The sequence below is a fragment of the Eptesicus fuscus genome, chromosome 20, assembly GCF_027574615.1.
Source record: "Eptesicus fuscus isolate TK198812 chromosome 20, DD_ASM_mEF_20220401, whole genome shotgun sequence".
NCBI lineage: Eukaryota > Metazoa > Chordata > Mammalia > Chiroptera > Vespertilionidae > Eptesicus > Eptesicus fuscus.
The window spans coordinates 20,462,163-20,481,608 of record NC_072492.1 but is presented as its reverse complement, the minus strand read 5'-3'; the positions used below and the strand labels follow the sequence as shown (position 1 = coordinate 20,481,608).

General features: G+C 37.2%; 1 protein-coding gene across 2 annotated transcripts in view; it reads right to left on the bottom strand.

The window, feature by feature from the left end:
• NF1 (neurofibromin 1) overlaps positions 1–19,446 on the bottom strand; it is a 237,669-nt gene that overhangs the window by 18,299 nt on the left and 199,924 nt on the right. For both annotated transcript variants that reach the window (XM_008147785.3, XM_008147786.3), the window contains 15 exons: positions 18,309–18,511; positions 16,493–16,686; positions 15,216–15,356; positions 14,786–15,065; positions 14,167–14,381; positions 13,864–13,925; positions 13,606–13,720; positions 12,980–13,081; positions 10,950–11,090; positions 9,225–9,351; positions 6,683–6,814; positions 5,614–5,749; positions 3,850–4,007; positions 975–1,097; positions 30–160 (listed from right to left, as the gene is read on the bottom strand). In XM_008147785.3, the coding sequence (XP_008146007.1) occupies positions 30–160; positions 975–1,097; positions 3,850–4,007; positions 5,614–5,749; positions 6,683–6,814; positions 9,225–9,351; positions 10,950–11,090; positions 12,980–13,081; positions 13,606–13,720; positions 13,864–13,925; positions 14,167–14,381; positions 14,786–15,065; positions 15,216–15,356; positions 16,493–16,686; positions 18,309–18,511 (2,260 nt within the window). The remainder of the gene's footprint in view (positions 1–29; positions 161–974; positions 1,098–3,849; positions 4,008–5,613; positions 5,750–6,682; positions 6,815–9,224; positions 9,352–10,949; positions 11,091–12,979; positions 13,082–13,605; positions 13,721–13,863; positions 13,926–14,166; positions 14,382–14,785; positions 15,066–15,215; positions 15,357–16,492; positions 16,687–18,308; positions 18,512–19,446) is intronic.

The window sequence follows — 19,446 nt, the reverse complement described above, 5'->3', positions numbered from 1 at the left end:
GGGGGACACTAAAAAAGAGAAAACCTTACCAGGACAGTAAGAAGAAGTGCTTGGATCTTTGGATCAGTAAGTACTTCCTCATCCAAGAGAACATTTGATTCTGACACTGAAACTTTACGTAAATGTGGGTGCTGTTGTGATGAGGAAATCCTTGGAGTTTCTGCAGTAACATATGGAGTAACATGATCAGCTGTATTAACAGAATATACACACTAGATATTACTTCACCTAATACATTTTAATATCCTACCTAATAAAATGGTAATATGTAAATTACCATCACTCCGCTACGCTCACAATTGGGCCAGTGGGAGGCGCAGGGGGAGGGACTCAGGGTAGCAGGGGTAGCCGATTGGGCCAGCTGGACGCTGAGCCCGCATCACCAGGGGCGGCACGAGCTCAGCGTCTGTGCCATGGCTGTGCTGCGGAACAGAAGGGGCCTCTGGGGCAGCGAGCTCACGTCCCTCCGCGGACCATCAAAAGCGGGGGAGCTGGGTGCCTGTCTTCTCTGGCACCAGGCCTTTCGGAAGCCACCGCCGAGCCAGAGGCTTCCGAAAGGCCTGATGCACCAGCGGACAGGCACCCAGCTCCCCCGTGATCGAAAGCGAAAGTGTGTAGGGAACCCTACACGTGCATGATTCAATCATGCACTGGGCCTCTAGTTACTTATAAAACTCAATAGCTTTTTAGTAGACATTTAAAATATAAACATCATGCAGAATTACTCTTCACCTATACAAAAGTTTTGACTAGCTGTTTACAATGCTATAGATTATATATATGGTTACTCTATACAGAGGTTTTAGGATAACAGTCATTTTAAGAACTGTATGGCTTATATTTTGAAAAAGAGCAAATGTTTCTATATTTCATCCTAAAGATTCTAAGAAATGGCTGGAAAGCAAATACAGCTTTAATGTAATCTCCCACCTGATTTTCAATGATCTAGATCAATTATTAACTTTGTTTCTCACCCATTTCATAATCAGTTTCTGCTACTCTCCTCATTTTGGGCGGTGTTGTGATTCCTGATTCCATTTCTTGCCTTTTAGGAGCCTTTGTGTCTGATATCAAGTGATCAAAACTTTTCCTTGTTCCTATAAACAAAAGTTACAGAATATGGAAAGTCATTAACCACAGTGTCTGTGATTTGGATTATACTAAAAAGAAAATGTTTGGACACAAAATGTTTAGGTTTTCACTTAAGGACCCAAAGAAACTCAAACATATCCCTAGGGTGTGGTTTCTCTCCTTTATTCTCCATCTTCTCAAGGAATTTTGTTCCCATAGCTTTCTGTTTTAGGGCAGGATGTACCTTATTGGTCTAAGTTAAACTGATATTACATGCACTACACTGGAGGTAAACCGATCGCCACCAACAAGTATAATACTTGATAATAAATAAACTTATGGTATGCACTGTTAACAGTAGCAAAGATATGTCTTAATAGCCTTTTATCAATTTAAGAAATTCTGCTGGTGCCAAGAATTAGATAGTAAAGAACTTCCAAAAGTAGGCAAGTTCAAAGTTTGATTTTAATTCTTCAAACTTTGAAAAAAAGATCTGCTTGCCTGAAAGTACTAAGTAATAGATATATTGCAAGATGCTTCAAAAATAGCTAATAGGCCGGGCAGGAGTGGCTCAGTGGTTGAGCATCAACCTATGAACCAGGAGGTCACAGTTTGATTCCCAGTCAGGGCACATGCCTAAGTTATGGGCTTGATCCCAGTGGGGGGTGTGCAGGAGGCAGCTGATCAATGATTCTCATCATTGATGTTTCTCTCTCTCTCTCTCTCTCTCTCTCTCTCTCTCTCTCTCTCTCTCTCCCCCTTTCTTCCTCTCTGAAATCAATAAAAAAAAAAAACCCCACATTTTAAAAAAAGCAAATAGTACCATTTCCCACTTGCCTTTGGATTTTCTAATCCTATACTGCATTGATGTTAAATAGCTTCCTCTTATTTAAAGTAAAGCACTAAAGTTGGATTATTTGGAACTTGCACTAAGTCTTACCTGTTCTACTTGGGAAATCCCAAACTTGACTGCTCTTCTCCGTTCTCCCACTGTGCCTGCCTTAGCGCAGCCTATACCATGTTTTTGTGTTTTTGTTTTTGGATTGCTGTATCAATCTCTTAAATGGTCCCCTTGCCAAAAATTTCTCCCCATTTCTCCACATTGTAGCCAAAAAACTATCATAAAAAAATTGGTGATGTCCCCTCCCCAATCTCTTAACATGGCCTACAGTTCCCCACAATTTAGTTCCAATCCTTTTCTAGCCTCATTTGCTACCCAACTGCTTTGCCTGACTTTTCTTTATTCAGGCCATTCATTCCCCTTCTCTCGAATGCATTCTGTCCTTGTCTTATGTCTACCTGGCAAGAATGTATTAAATCTTTAATACCCAGTCCAGACATTACCTCCTTTCTGCAGCTTTTCCTAATTTCCCCAGATCCTCAGGTTCCCCTCATCAAGACATTATTTTTGTGATACATAGGATGCTGTTATCGGTTGATTATAAGTCTTAGCCACCAAACTATGAGCTCTTCAGAGCAGAGACCATAACTTTTTCTTTTAAAAAAAAAATATATTTTATTGATTTTTTTACAGAGAGAGGAAGGGAGAGGGATAGAGAGTTAGAAACATCGATGAGAAAGAAACATCGATCAGCTGCCTCCTGCACACCCCCTACTGGGGATGTGCCTGCAACCAAGGTACGTGCCCTTGACCGGAATCGAACCTGGGACCCTTCAGTCCACAGGCCGACGCTCTATCCACTGAGCCAAACCAGTTAGGGCAAGACCATAACTTTTTCATCCAGCACATGAGGTGAATGAAATTAATACTGCATTTTCTCTGAAACCAATTTTTCATTTATAACTTCCTTGGCATGAAAATTCAGAATTACAAAACACAAAGTAACCAGGAAACTTCTAGAAGATTATTTATGGCAAAGTATAAACAGAAAGGAACACAAACAAAAGGTAACAGCCCTATGTGACTAGCAACAGGGATTAATATTCATGTTTTCAATTGTTTTTATGGTTTACTGGCAGGTTATTTATTTCACACTATTGTTTGTTCACTGATTTCCTTATGAACACAAAATTTTCCCAATACCTAGACACTTAAAAATATACTTGCATGGATAACTGAAACCCACTGAGCCATCAGTGTTGGTGGCTGAAATATGGATCCCAATGTATTTCAGTAACAGTGTTGTGTGAGAGCCCCATTTGCATCTCCTCTGTGGTGAGGTGGACTCAGTGAGTTCTCATTATCTGCTATCAGTTGCTGAAAAGGGAAAGGGTCTCACAGCACGTTAGGTACACTTCTCACTGACAAATGGTGATGTAACTGAACAATCTTAACTGCCAAGATCATATCTAGTAATAGAAAAACATAGTATTAAAAAATCTTACCATTTTGTCTTTTTAAAGAAAAGATGGCAAATAGCATTATTACAGCTTCATACCATACTGATGTATCCTGCTCTCTCTCAGATAATGAGGAACTGTATTGTTAAAGGCCCTGCATCTGCGTGAGTAGCTAATGTCTCTCCCATTCGCATTTCCCTGCTGCCTGGCCATGGCAGAACAAAACAAGGCTGGCCACAGTATTTAGTCTAAGAATTGGAAAAATACTGTTTTAAGGTCTCATTTTCATTCCTCATAACTGATAAGGCTTAACTGATCCATCAAACGCTCTTATGACTGGCATCAAAAACTTTGCTACATCAAAACCAGGAAATTTTGATAAACTTGAACAGCTTCAAATAATTCTCCAAGAGTGAAGGTATCTGAGCATTTAAAAAAATAATTCCAAGAGATCTTAGATAATTTAGAGACACTAACCAAGTAACTTCTTCGTGTTGGCCTGAGAAGGCTGCCCCATGTCCAAGCTCATGGATTTCCTGGCCCGGGGACTGGTCTGGCCCACTGTTGGATACGTGGCTGCAAGGTACCCTTCAGAACCTTTGGGAGAGGACCATGGTTGATTCTCCTTCAGTGTCCTGAGAGATTTAAACGATTGAGAAGAATTAATCAACATGATGAAGAATATAACCACTGGTTGCCCCTTCCACCTGGCTGTCTTCAATTAATTTTAAACTTGTGCATTAAAGGGCTTTAGGGTACAAACTCTTAATATATCTTCAGAAAGAATCCACTTTCTTGCCACAGTATCTTAAACATAGATCATAGAATGCTCGATAAAATTGTGCTACATTGATTTTTAAATCAGGGAAAATCAAGTTTAAATAGGCAACTGTATTCTTAGTTCAAAAACCAAGAAAATCAACCTAATTTATACTTGACAGGTGAATACACACAAACTCACTTTCTCCTTTCCAAAATAAAAAGGGTATACCTCAAAGAAATAGAATCATAGGAATGACTGAAGAATAAGACAGTCGAAAACCAAGTATGGCTTGAAAGTTTTTGCAATACATTGTTAAAATTTCAGTGGGAACTTATTGGGGGCTTAAAGTGGGATGTTGATAAATTGAATGCTCTATAAATATAAGATTACTTTCCTATATTCAACATTATCTAAAATTTAAAGATACTTTCACTTAATTGGAAATGTAAAAAAATCCCTAAATGATGACATTTTCATGTAATTTCTCTTTTATAGAGAAAAATGTACTACCTCAAAAACACATATATAGTGGACATATTTTATTACCTTACCAGAGGCCTGGCACACGAATTTGTGCACCAGTGGGGTCCGTTGGCCCGGCCTGTGGGATTCGGTCGAAACTGGCTCTCTGACATCCCCCGAGGGGTCCTGGATTGCGAGAGGGTGCAAGCCAGGCCAAGGGACCCCACAGGTGCACAATGAGCTGGGAAGAAATGTAGGAGGTTGGCCAGCCGGGGAGGGACCTCGGGAGGGCTCCAGGGTGTGTCCAGCCTGTCTGGCTTAGTCCAATTGGCCAGATCCCAGCAGCAAGCTAACCTACGGGTTGGAGTGTCTGCCCCCTGGTGGTCAGTGCACATCATAACGAGTGGTTGAGAAGCCTTAGCATATCATTAGCATATTATGCTTTGATTGGCTGAGCGGATATTTAGCATATTAGGCTTTTATTATATAGGATCATCTAAATTATGTTATAAAACACTTTTAAATAACTTTAATGTGATATAATACAACAAATGTGTTGGCACATACATTTCTTTTACAAATCTGTATAGCTTAGTTGTTTTTCATTAATGATGTTTTTCATGACAGTTTTTTTCTTAGGCCCTTCCCTGTAACCTAATACATGTATATATTCTTTATTGACTAAGGTATTCCATATGTGTCCTTATCACCCCACTGTCCCCCCACCCCCCGACCTAATAATTTTTAAGATCACTTGTTTTCATTATTCAACTGGTTTGTGCTTAAAAGAAGCAAACTAATGTTAACAGTAGCACAATGAGATTAGAAGGATAATTCTTCTACTACTAACCCACATAAAATACACTGTACATTTACAAAACGAGTTTTAATTTACAAATTCTTTCTAGATTATCTCTATATTCCCTCCTGGATTTTTCTGTTGCATGCCTCCATAAACACATTAAAATAAAAACCTGAGTATAATTATGCAATTGTGGCAGAAGAAGTCCATTTACCTATAGCTAGGGTCACTGTGATGAATGGGATATGTATCCATAGGAACATTTTCCATTGAAATATCAGTAAGAAGAAGAGACTTTCTATGTTTTAGGCTACAGCGACTTCGAACCTCCTCAGACACTGTGAGTAAAGCTAAGAGGAAAAAGAAGGCAGATTAGAAAATTTAACAAATCAGCAGCTGACTTAAAACAGGACACACTTCTTATAACCTCCTGATAAGGATAACAGCTGTTATTGATCAACAGCCCTAGGGAGTACAGGGTTTAAGGATACAAAACACTGAGGATAGACTTACAGCCCGTTTTTTGGGAGCCTGTACATAAACATGAAATAAACTAAGAAACTTAATAAGCATCTTATATTTCAAGTCCTCTAATGAAGCTTTGAGCTCAACAAACACAAAAAGTACACAGAGCAGGTAGTATGAGGTCCATTTCTCTGAGATGTAAATGATTCAAATAAAAGTTGCCACAAACGGAAGTCTGCTAAACTGGGAATCATCACTTTCCATCAAATGACTATACATAAGTGTTAAGTATTGCTGAGTAGAGAAATCAGGTAAGAGCAAATAAGGTAATGGAATGGTGGGGATGGGCAGACATTTTAGGTAAAACAAATGGCATCAGGAATGAATATTAAAGAGGCAGAAAGGCACTTCTAGGAGATGGCAAATATATTTCCTTAAAATAGCCCATCCATCTGGAGAGGTAATGAAAAAATGAGGCCTATAAAATTTAAAAATGAGGCCTGGGCTGATTCTGTTCAAGGGTCCAGGTTGCTGGGCCAAAGAGTTCCGATTTTATGACAGACAACAGGGAGCCACATGTTATCTTGAAACAAAGATGACAAAAGGAACACATTTCATATTTTAATGCAAATTCTTTTATAAGAAAAAATATTTTGGCAAAACTTTCAAAATTTTAACCACCACCATGGGATGGGACTGTGAATTCTTCATCCTGTCAAACAACCAGCTGAAGGACTGACCCACAGGTGTCTGCATCTTTCTGAAGTTCCTTAGATACAGATGTGGTAAGATTAATTGTGTCTATTTTGTGTTTTTACCTGCTAAGTAAGCCACGCTCTGTGTATTCACCTCAAATTTGTCACAATTTCTATGTTTGTTAACTAGAGTTAGTAGCGTATGCAAAATTCTGACAGTTCTTGCAACAATGGCAGGTGAAGGATGTCTGTACCCTACAAAAAACAAAAACAGACAAGAAGGTAGTTTATTCTTTCAACAGGTATTTGTTGAGCGCTTATTCTGTGACTAGCAACTCTGAAAGGAAAGAAGACCATTTGGAAACAAAACAAACATCTATGAGAAGTTAATTAATTATACATAGGATTAAATACTAAGTTGTGTAGAACAGAATGTTTCTTAGAACTCTAAGGCAGCAGTAGCCAGCTGATGGTCCATGAGGTCTGAAAGGTTGGCAACCACTGCTCTAAGGTACCTCAGGGAGAGGAAATTAGGAAAGATGATTGTATTTTAGATCTTCCATTCCCTAAAGCAGCAGAGATTTTTTAAAATTCCATGAAACTCATTTTAAGATATCTTATGAAAATACGGTTCTATTGCTTAAAAATTCTTATTTTTTTCCATCATCATTTATCCCCCCTATACCCTCTCCCACTACACCTCTGCTCCCCTAAAAATTCTTTTTTAACTTAAAAAAACTCAATGACAAATGAAGTATATGCTCTCAAAGCCTAGAGAATAGGGTTGATTAAAGGGTAAGCTTAATTTTCAGACAGCGTTTAATCACTAATGCTACTACATTTTAAAATAGGGGCTTGTACACTCAAAATATCTGCTATTCTTTTAGAAGTACAGAATAAACAAGCACTCTATCAGCCCCACTGCAATCCCTCTTCTTGGTATCCTGTAGTAAGTGCAGTATTTTTTGAACAATCCTTATTCACCTTAGAGATTAAAACTGTCAATATTTTTTGCAGTGGTGAAATCAAATATGGGGTGGGGCAAAAGTAGGTTCAAAAGTAGGTTAAAGTAGGTTCCAGTTGTTCATATGGAAAATACCATAATCAACAAGTAATAATATAAGAATAAACTTTTCATATTCATAACTGTAAACCTACTTTTGCCCCACCCTGTATATACATTCAAAGTTGTGGGTATATGTGTTATATTAGGTAAAAACTACCTCCATGATCCTTCCCTCAAGCTTTAAATCATTTAAGTTGATATAAAACTACTAGAGGCCCGGTGCACGAAATTCGTGCACTTGGGGGGTGGAGGGGATGTCCCTCAGCCCAGCCTGTGCCTTTTTGCAGTCCGGGAGCCCTCGGGGGTTGTCCAACTGACAGATTAGGCCCACAGGGAGCAGGCCTAAGCTGTCAGTCGGACATCCTTAGTGTGGCCACGGAGGCGGGAGAGGCTCCTGCCACCACCGCTGCACTTGCCAGCTGTGAGCCTGGTTCAGGGCTTCTGGCTGAGCAGTGCTCCCCCTGTGGGAGCGCAATGACCACCAGGGGGCAGCTCCTGCATTGAGAATCTGTCCCCTGGTGATCAGTGCACATCATAGCGAGCTGTTGAGCGGCCTTAGCATATCATTAGCATATTACGCTTTGATTGGTTGAACGGCTGACCGGGCAACTGGACACTTAGCATATTAGGCTTTTATTATATAGGATAGAGTCCAGTGATGGCGAACCTATGACACGTGTGTCAGCACTGTCACGCGTAGCCATTTCTGATGACATGCGGCCGCATGCCGAGGATGAAACATTTGCTGCTTCTGAGGATGAAACATTTGCGACTAGAGTCTTAGAGTTAGTTTTTTCCTCAAAGTGACACACTACCCGAGTTATGCTCAGTTTTTTGGCGAAGTTTGACACACCAAGCTCAAAAGGTTGCCCATCACTGGGATAGACTCGAGCTCTACCTTGAGTCTCTATTGTGGCCAAATCCAAAACTGCTTAAAATCACTGGTTCATGCCAGCTCTTTATTCCAGTCCTTCCTTTTCACTGATTTTGCCTTTGACTCACCATTATATGCTGTCCCTGTTAACTGCCATCTCTGGCCATGATGGTCCCATGTTAATTAACCAAAGCTAACATGCAGTGAAGTCAGCAGTAGGCAGTAAAGCCAAATTAGGAAGGGAAAGAGCTGGCTCTGAGGAATGGCTGATCACAGCTATTGCAATCTAGACATTTGGAGGAGTGAGGGTGATGTACCAAAAAGGTGATGTAATAATGGGGTTGATCAACAATAAATAAGAAACAAGTTGAAGAAAATCTGTGACCAAATCACTAAGATATTATTTTAGTAACATGTTAGAAAATATTATTTATTTGCAGTCTGTCTTATTTTGATAATAAAAAAGATATATAGGTAGTGTTAAATAATAATATAGATATTAAAAGGTTTAGTATTTAAGAATTTTATAATAATCAACTTTTGCTTTTTTAAAGAAATCTGGTATTGGATGGGAAATTAGGCTCGATTAAAAACATATATTAAAACATAATTCAATAAAGCAGATAAAATTTGCATTTACAATAAGACACATGAGCCAAATTATTTTAAATATTTTTGAATTCTTGATACCATTTCATAAAAATATTCTGACACAAGCCCTCTACCTTTTAAGAGGTGTCCAACCAGTGCGAAGTTAAAATTAGAGTTGAAATTGAGTCCCACAAAATGATCCATTTGCTTGCAGTGCCATTCCAGAGGATTCCGGATTGCCATAAACACTTCCTCTGGACTCTATTAAAGACAATAGTGAGATGGTTGATGTGTTCACACAGGAACTTTCCTTAAAGGACCACTTATTGGTTCAACAGCTATAACTAGATAAACAATCCTTTCAAGCTGAAAGAAATCATTTTCAAGACTACTGAAAACCACAGAACATTAAGGTACTATAAATTAATGTAAGAAAAGCAATAATATAAATAAGATGATGAAAGATGAAATGTAAACTAAATGACTGTCAGTTTACATCCTTGTGACTTTTTAAAAATTATAATTTTTGTTGTGTTAAATAAGACCACCATTGTATGGGCTTTTTGTGTGCCTGGCATTCTGTGTACCATGGTGACAGAAAATTCATGACAAAGATGAGAGTTCACTCACTGCCCACAGTATACAATAATGCCAGATGCATTATTATGATTATGTTGAAACCTTAAAGCAATCATATGCAGTAAGGTTATTGGCTCCCTTTTATAGATTTATGCATTTATTCATTCTTTTACTTATTAAAGACTTACTGTGTGGTTTTGATGTGTCAGGCAGAGTTCTAGGTCCTGCAGATAACTAAACAGACAAAAACGACTCACCCTGGTGGCCTTTACATTCTAGGTGGGAAAATGAGGAAACTGAAACTCCAAAACTCTATGCAATGTGCCCAGGATAATTAAGATTTTAATAGTGTTTCCTAAAGTGTGGTTCACTTTAAAGTCACTGAGGATGCTTGTTTAAAGGTGAAAGGTACTGGATCCCATCTCTGAATCATGGGAAGTGGTTAAACCCCAGGAATTTGCCTTTTTAATTAAAAAAAATTTATTTTTTTAAAGAACCCCAGTGAGCCTGGATGGCATGGCTTAGTGGTTGAGTGTTGACCTATGAACCAGAAGGTCACGGTTCAATTCCTGGTCAGGGAACATGCCCGGGTTACAGGCTCAATCCCCAATAAGGGGCATGCAGGAGTCAGCCAATCAATGATTCTCTCTCATCACTGATGTTTCTATCTCTCTCTCTGAAATCAATAAAAATATATTAAAAAAAAAAAGAACCCCAGTGATTTCTTTATGTATAAAAATTTTTGAAAGTTAACAACTGAAGTGTTTAGGGTCATGCTCAGGTCTGTCTAGATTTTGATCTCAAAGAAACAAAAGCATAAGTATATAAAATATATGTAGTGAGGTGTTTAGAGCAGCACTGAACTTATGCATCATCTCACATATTCACCCCTCCCTCCCTTTTTGGTGAGAACATTCAACTTCTACTCTCTCAGTAAATTTCAATTACATGTGAAATGGGGGATGGAGAATGCTAACCTTAGGGTTATAAAATTTAGCCTGACATGGTAGCTATTATTACTAAGTATTATTTATCCCTATTCTATTTACTAGTTTTGAGCAAGTACTGTTTTCTACTATTTTTATTCAGAAAGTATGCAGTAAAGTTTAAATTTTTTAATGAGCTGGTAAGTTACATTATAGAAATTCATATTTAAGTTAGGGACCTCTTCTGATTTTAAAAGGATAATAATAATAATAATAATAATAATAATAATAAAACAACAACAGAGGAGTTCTAAATGTGCGTAATCTAAGAATCCCAATAGAAGGCTTCCTTACCTTGTCATTGAATATCCGGAGACTGTCTAAGGTGTGCAGGTTTTGTTCAAGAAGTGCGGTGCCTGCTGAATACAAGTTGACCTCATCGAGCTGCAGCACGGCCACAGCTACCCAAAAGAGGGCTTTGTGCAGAGGGGAGTCCTGGCCAAGGAGACACGTTCAAGTTAGTAACATGAACCACAAAACAGTCTCGTTCAACACACTTCAGTACAAAACAAAGCATGTTATCCCCAAATCACATGGTTCTTTCTTTATTAGTATGTGACTCTGGGCATGTTTTTTATTCTGGGGAAGGTAAATATATGGGTAAGCTCTTCATCTATTCTCTGTATGTAACCAGACACTGAGAACCTTAGCATCTCCTTCGATTTCTTCCCACACTCTGGTTCCAAATCCAGTCAACAAGTTTTGTTTTTTTTTTTAAAATATATTTTTATTGATTTCAGAGAGGAAGGGAGAGGGAGAGATAGAAACATCAATGATGAGAGAGAATCATTGATTGGCTGCCTCCTGCACACCCCACACTGAGGATCGAGCCCGCAACCCAGGCATGTGCCCTTGACGGGAATCGAACCTGGGACCCTTCACCATAGGCTGACGCTCTATCCACTGAGCCAAAACAGCTAGGGCAACAAGCTTTATTGATTCTTCCAAACTAATCTCTTTTGCATCTGCTTATAGCTAATGACACTATTCCATGTCAACCTTATTCATTCTAAATGTGGATTCTTTTTACCTCCAGTTTCTCCATGCTCCCATCTGCTCTGCACTCTACTACCAAATGACCCTTCTAGGTCCTGCTTTTGTCATATTACCTATTTGCTTGAAAACATATGGGTACATTTCCAAACTCCTTCCTGAAGAACGCTGAATGTTAGTTTAGTTCTATCTTTACAACCTCCCCTGTCACTATTTTCCTGAACAGTTTCTCCCTAACAAATAGAATGGTCTACTTACCATCCCTCCACTGATCCAGCACCTATACAATCCTACTGCTATCACTCCCTTTCTCCACACTAAATCCTACTTATCTCCCTCTTTAATGTTTGTTCAGATTCACCCTTTCAATGTTCTTGTCACTCTTACCAGTATTAAGGGTCTCCTGATGCTCTGAAATAAAAATATTTATTTTGGGAACCCTTCTTTAGCAGTGTGGTATATAGGGCAATACATGCACAGCTTTAGATTAGAATCATGGTTCTTTTTTTTACTTAGCCTTTTTGAGTCTCATTTTTACTTGTGAGATGAAGAACAGAGAATCATTTTATATAATTTAGGACTAGAATGCTTATGTAAGTCAAGACCAGGAGCATATAAGTATTTTTCTGTAATCTCTTTAAAGTCTTGCATATGTTGGTACTCAAGTCACAAAATTCTACAAAACTTTAGAGTTGGAAGATAAACTATGCCATTAGCTAGTCTAGTTTACTTATTTTACCAATGTGCAAACATGATGGCCAGAGATGTTAAATGACCTGGTTGAGATCACAAAGCTGAGATGAGCTCAGACCATCTTAAAACAGTGGCCACACCATTTTATTCCTTTTAAATATCATCTTCTTCATAATCAGGTATACTTCACTCAGCTTTACATTTCTCCACAATAATAACCATGAACTAACATACTATGGATTTTACTTACTTTGCTTATCATCTATCCATGCTGTACTCCCACTCACCCTAGAATATAAGTTCCATGAGGGTAGGGAACTTCATTGGCTTTGTTCAGTATTATATCTCTAGCACCTAAAACAGTACTTGGCATATAGCAGATAGTCCATCACTACTTACTGGATAAAAGAATTAAGAATATATACATATTTTTACTTTACCACTGATGAGACAAAAAACAAGCATTTGAGAACATAATCTTCATACTTATTCTTCCTCTAATGTAAATATTTCAAATAACTACTTTAACTATAGCTTTTTCTTTATAACTACATTTCCCAACCCACCTATTTTATGAACTCTTTGAAAGAAAAGATTTACCACCAGTACCCAAAATGAATAAACTCATTTTCTATTACCTTATTAAGAAGTGGTTGTAATTTGGTTAGTGCTATTACTGTAGCTTCTATCAGAACTTGACTGTTGTAAGTATCAGGTCCTTTTAAGCAACTCTCAAGTGCCTTTTAGGGAAACAGAATTCTTTATTTTACTTTCATTAAAATAAAACATTAACTCCTAAACTGAATCTCAGAATCAGTTCAAGAACAATTTTTTATTTAATAAATGGCAGATTATTTACAATTACAGTGATCTAGGTAATTAGCTCAATGCACACTTGGCTTTTATTTTTGAATATTTCTATATTATATTCTAATATTAAGAAGTCAGGCATTATTATAATTATTACAAATTAAATAATTTTATATAAGACTGCAGTTTTACCATATAAAGTCTTTGAAAACTGGTAAAATATTAAGAGTATCTTCTTAGCAAAAGAGAAAATACTTATTTTCTTTTTAAGACATCTTTTTTGGAGAAGGTTTCTTCATTTTAAAGAATTACAATGAAGAAAATAAAACCCACTGTTTAAAGATTCAATAAGTAACACACAACACATCTTATTAAATTCAAATTTAATGTCCTTTAGAAAAATGCAAGCTTTATAACTTGGGAACCACCAACACTGAGGAGGGAGGAGAGGTACCTTGCTGAGAATACGGATAATCTGCTTTATCTGCCCATGAGCCACTCGTTTGCTGATGCAGCCAAAGACAACAAGAGCTCTTGGTTGAAGGGATGGATTATACTGAAATGCAAATCTGCAATTAAAAGACGCAAAGAGCTTATGAAAACTTTTGTTTTTATACACAATAAATAAATAATTAAAATACTGATTATGAGTATTAGCTATCTTTTTGAAAACACACATATTTTTACAACTTATATTTAATTTGAGACATACCTTTGAGCTAGTTCTGTCCACTGGTCCAGCCACTTGCATGTCGGAATATCTCTCATACATGCCTAAAAGAAAGGATACTCTGAAATATATTTATGCACATAACTGTTTTTAGAAACATTTAGTTGATATTTACTGTAATGTCATCAAATAAATAACATATATGTTACCAATAAACATATTCCATAAAAGTGTTTTTATTTAAGTAGTAAGTGCAAAACAAAATAAACCAACATTTCTTCTATATAGTACGAGTGGGTTAAAAAAGGGACCTAACTCAGTTCCTTATCATTTTGGCTTATATACCTCCATGATCTCCAGCAATGCCTCTGTGACTGTTTCCAAGGATGTCAAAGCAAAAGTCTCCCTCTCGTAGGAGCCAGGAGAGAATGACCTGTCCCGGTAACTGGAGCGGAAGGCGATGACAGCGGCAGACTTGACTTTGCTGATGCCAAACAGCAAGTAAAATTTGGGCAATGAGAACTCTGTCAAACTAAGTCTCAAAACTTGCTTGGTCTCTTCTGTAAAAGGAAAAATAAGTAAGAAAATACTTTAACGAAACTAAGTTTTAAATTTCAGATGCCATGTTTCATTCTGAATTTAGAAAATCTGAATATCATGTCAAAATTACATAACCATGCTCCCTAAGCCAACCCTCCAGATACATTATCTTAATTCTCAGTGCTTTAGTGCCAGCAATCAACACTGTCAATGGGTGCTGAGTCTTTAGCTTGTGTGGCAGCTACAAGAGTCTATAGCTTGATATGGCATGGAATTAATTTATTCTTTTTGAATGAGCAGCTTAAATTAAGAGTTTTGTGTTAAGGCACCATAATAAACAATAAGATAGATAATCTATGTCAATCAGGTGATGTAAAATGGAGACAGGAGCTGGTGAAACACAAATTGCCATCCTGGAACTTACCACTAAAATGAAGCTGTGTACAGGTACACAGAGAGTGAATGATATTAATGACCAATCCATGTGTGGAAGCTCTAAGCGAGAGTGGCCCTGTGGCCACCAAGAAAGTAACCACATGGAAGAGGTAGGGGAGATGAGCTGCTACGTCCAGGGAGTTGTTGAAGGACAGCATCAGCATGTAGCGTGCTAGAATAGCAATATCGTCCCACATAAGATGTTGTTCTAAAGTAGGCGTTGGAGATAAGCATGTCTTATCAATTATTTTGCACATCCTTCCAATAACCTGTAAGGAAGCAGAATTTTAAAAACAGGGGCTAAAAAAAGTTTTATCACTGAACACTTTCAGTTTAACTAGTTACAAACAAAAAAACATTCTGATAACAAAAAGAGATACATTATGCCATAGTCCAGAGGGCAAAGGAAAAGTGATTACCTTGCTTGAAACCAATTTCACGTTTCCAGAAGCCAGAGCTACAGCAGTATCTGCCATGACCTCAGCTTTTATTGATCCCAAGCCACCTGTTGCACTGGTTTTGATGAAACTGTCCAGTACAACATCAAGGAGATCTGTAATCTAGTGGAAGAGGGGAAAAATAATTTTTTAGCCATGCTACAATCTTAATTTTTAATTTAAAAATACTTCAAAAAATACTTCAAGGAACAGCTTCAACATGAAAATTCCCTTTTATCAGAGGCCTCCAAAATACTAGGTTTTATATAGAGATCTGTCAGTAAGTGTACTTTATCATAAAATACCCAGAAAAGGATGAAGATATTCACTTCATTCCTTCAGAAATTAAGAAACTAGAATTCAAAAATTTTAAATCTCTCTATATTATTATTACTTGCAAAGCATCTCTGTTCTCTTCTAAGACAATGTATGATCAATATAAAATGCAGTTGTTTTACAATATAGGACAGTGATGGGCAACCTTTTGAGCTTGGTGTGTCAAACTTCGCCAAAAAACTGAGCATAACTCGGGTAGTGTGTCACTTTGAGGAAAAACCTAACTCCAAGACTCTAGTCGCAAATGTTTCATCCTCAGGAGCAGCAAATGTTTCATCCTCGGCATGCGGCCGCGTGTCATCAGAAATGGCTACGCGTGTCAGTGCTGACACGCGTGTCATAGGTTCGCCATCACTGATATAGAGATGACATCAAGCACCGAGATGTTCTGTAGGGCTACAGAACTGGTTCCAAGGTCACAATTATTTAGAGGAGTCGCAGCATTGTTTGAGTAAGGGAATAGCTTCCCTAAGTGATTCCTTTGAAGAAATGACATACATAATTCTTGACAGATAAAAAGTGAAATGTTACATTATATTCTGTATTTTAATACTGGTGCTCTATGCTAGAACTATAAATAAAAGCAGTTGTCCCATCATCAAGAAACATTCACTGACACCAATGGTATGTAAGCAGAGGATATCATAAAGCACTATTTACTAGTAGCAACATTTTTATAGTTAAATTGTATAGAATTATGCCATGGAGAAGAGTGCTAAAATAACTCGTTTTTCTTTGGCTCTGAGATATGCATTAGACATTTATAGTTTTGAACCAGACCAAGAAGTTGGTGGGTGTCTGTATGCTTTTTGATAGAGGGGACTGTTTTCCTACAGCTGTACCTAGAACAGTGCTTTGCATAAATTGGGTACCAAATATCTGCACAAAGGAGGTACCAGATAAAATTTAAGCAAACTCAATACCTGCCCAAGGCTCCCCCATATTTTTGCTTGAATAGATGGGTACATCTGTTTCTCATTTATGGTCATTGTTATCAGCTTATCAAGAATAGCAGTGACTCTTTGTCGTTTGGCATCATCATTGTGCTTACAAAATCGGACAAGATTTGACAGCCATGGAGTCATGTATTCTAAACAAAGGTGTTTCAATTCAATACCTGGGGAAGAAAATATGCTATTAGCACAGATGGCCAATGAAAAGTAAATAAAAATTATTTTAAATAATAATATTTTAAATTATTTTAAAACACAGGATCGGAGGGGATAGGGGTAAAAGGTACACTTATGTGTACAACTCCTCCACAAAAACTTAAGACTTATGAAAATATATAAAAATAGTACAAAAATTTCTTTATATACTTCATGTAAAATCCCCCACTTTATTACTGTGGTAAATATATGCAACATAAAATTTACCATTTTTAAGTGTACACAGTTCAGTGTACACTTATGTAGTAAGTGCATTCACATTGTTATACAACCATCATCACCATCCATCTCCAGAAATTTTTCATCTTCCCAAACTGAAATTCTGTACTCAAAACATTTTTTATGGCTTCATATTATTCCATTACATGGAGATCCAACAATTTAATCAGTCCTTTATTGTTTGTACTTTCAAGGAAAATTTATAAAAATTTAAAATTTGAACTCATTTTTTACCCTCAAATCTCATAGAATTTTGACTGGATTGCCTTGAATTTATAATAATCTGGGAAGAATTATTCATTCAGGCCCTAACTGGTTTGGCTCAGTGGATAGAGCGTCGGCCTGCGGACTCAAGGGTCCCAGGTTTGATTCCGGTCAAGGGCATGTGCCTTGGTTGTGGGCACATCCCCAGTGGGGGGTGTGCAGGAGGCAGCTGATCAATGTTTCTCTATCATCGATGTTTCTAACTCTCTGTCCCTTTCCCTTCCTCTCTGTAAAAAATCAATAAAAATATATTTAAGAAAAAAGAATTATTCATTCAGGAACACAGTATGACTGTTCACTCAAATCTCTTCATATATTAATATTTCTCAATAAAGCTTTACACTTTTCTTGTTTTGTCTTACACATTTTCTTTTTAGGGTTACATTCCTACATTCATTATTATACAAAAAATAGTGGCCTGATTTTGATAAACTGTCAAAGCTCTCAATTGTCCAATGCAGAACAATCAAGAAATGTGTTTAAATGCAGAAAAACAGGTCTTATGTATTATGGAGAAAGGGAAAAAAAGTAAGCTGGGAGAACAGCAACATTTATACTACTGTAGGGTATGAAGAAGGACAGATGTGAAGAGTAGATGCTAAATCCATGAGACTTATTGAAGCCAAGTCAGGAGTTGACCCTGGACCTGCATTATGTACACTGCACTCTCCAGAAACTGTACATGAACAATAAAATCACAGTTCAAAGTTAAGCTGAAGAAAAGAGAAAATATTTCCCTAAATCAAGGAGACAATGTAGATGCTTTACTAATTTGGAATAATCTAAGAAGAGAAATGCTGAAGCTAATTAAACTGAAGCATGTTGTGAAAAATACTTTGTGAGGTATCAAAATTTTGCCACCTTGATTTATTGCCAGAACTTTAGTAGATCTGTCAGTGTGGTATGCCAGAAAGTCCCTTCGGAGTTCCTTCAGTTACAGAGTACCACAGGTGAAAAATTAGAAGAGGTAAAGAGGTAAAAACATAATCAATTACAAATTTCACTGGTAACTCCTGAAATGAAAGGGTTTTCTTTGAATTTTCTTAGAATCATTGTTAACACATTAAAGGAAATTGTCATTACTTACTAGATTTGCTAAATCCAGAAATACACTCTTCCAAAAATTCTAAGGTGAGGTGTGGCTCATTGGCGGCCAGCGTCTTACTAATGGAGACAATAAAGAGGGTGTTGTTGGCAGGGATACATAAACCTGACGTCTCTAGTAACTGACCCTCGATTTTTAAATTAAAGGTACAGGTTAAGGCACACAGAAGATTATAGGCAGCTGACCTAGGAGAAAACACAAAAGAAGTTGTTTTAAAACTTATTTTTTCTTATAATTCCAAAATTTTTTCATAACATACAACTTGTGATTTTATTATAAAGCATAATCAACAATTTTTAAATTTTATGATCAATTAGAGTTGTTATGATTCTATAGTAAAACCAAAATACCCCTTGATCACTCAGGGATTTTTTTGAAAGGGAGAGTCTTTTATATTTATTTTTATTTTAAAAATTTTAAATCTTTATTGTTGAAAGTATTACATAGGTCCTCCTTTCCCCCCATTAACCTCTTCCAGCCCGCTCCCATCCCCTCCACCCTAAGGTCCTCACCATCCCATCGGCTGCGTCCATGGGTTATGCATATATGCGTACAAATTCTTGTATCTCTTCCCACCCACCTTCCCCTGCCTCCCCAAAGGGAAACTCTTGACATAACCAGAAGAGCACTCTGAGGCTCCTAAGGCAGGTGAGGATAAGGCCTTCCTAAAAGACATCTCACTGTGACGTAAAATATGAATGGTTTATGATTAACAGAAAGAAGGAGTAAGGCGTATTGCATATTCATTGAAGCTGGAACTCAAATTGTGGTTCCTCCTCCTGCTAGATCCAATTATAATGCGGGTCATAAGAAGGCAAATGAAATGGCCCCTCATCATATTAAAATGCTAAAATATTTAATTGGCACCTACTGAATCTCTTCCTGGGTGTCCTACAAGTTATACAAATTTTTTTTATCATAATCAAGTCCCCCTCTATTCTTCCATGAACTCCTTCCACATAACAACTAAAAACAAAATAAACAAAAAGCTTAATATCTATATATATATATATATATCCAGATTTCATTAGAACAAAAAAATTCCTGTATAAATGTCTGAAAATAGATTTAAACAATTAGGAGACAGCTAAAAAAACTCAGATTTATTTTTAAATTTTAA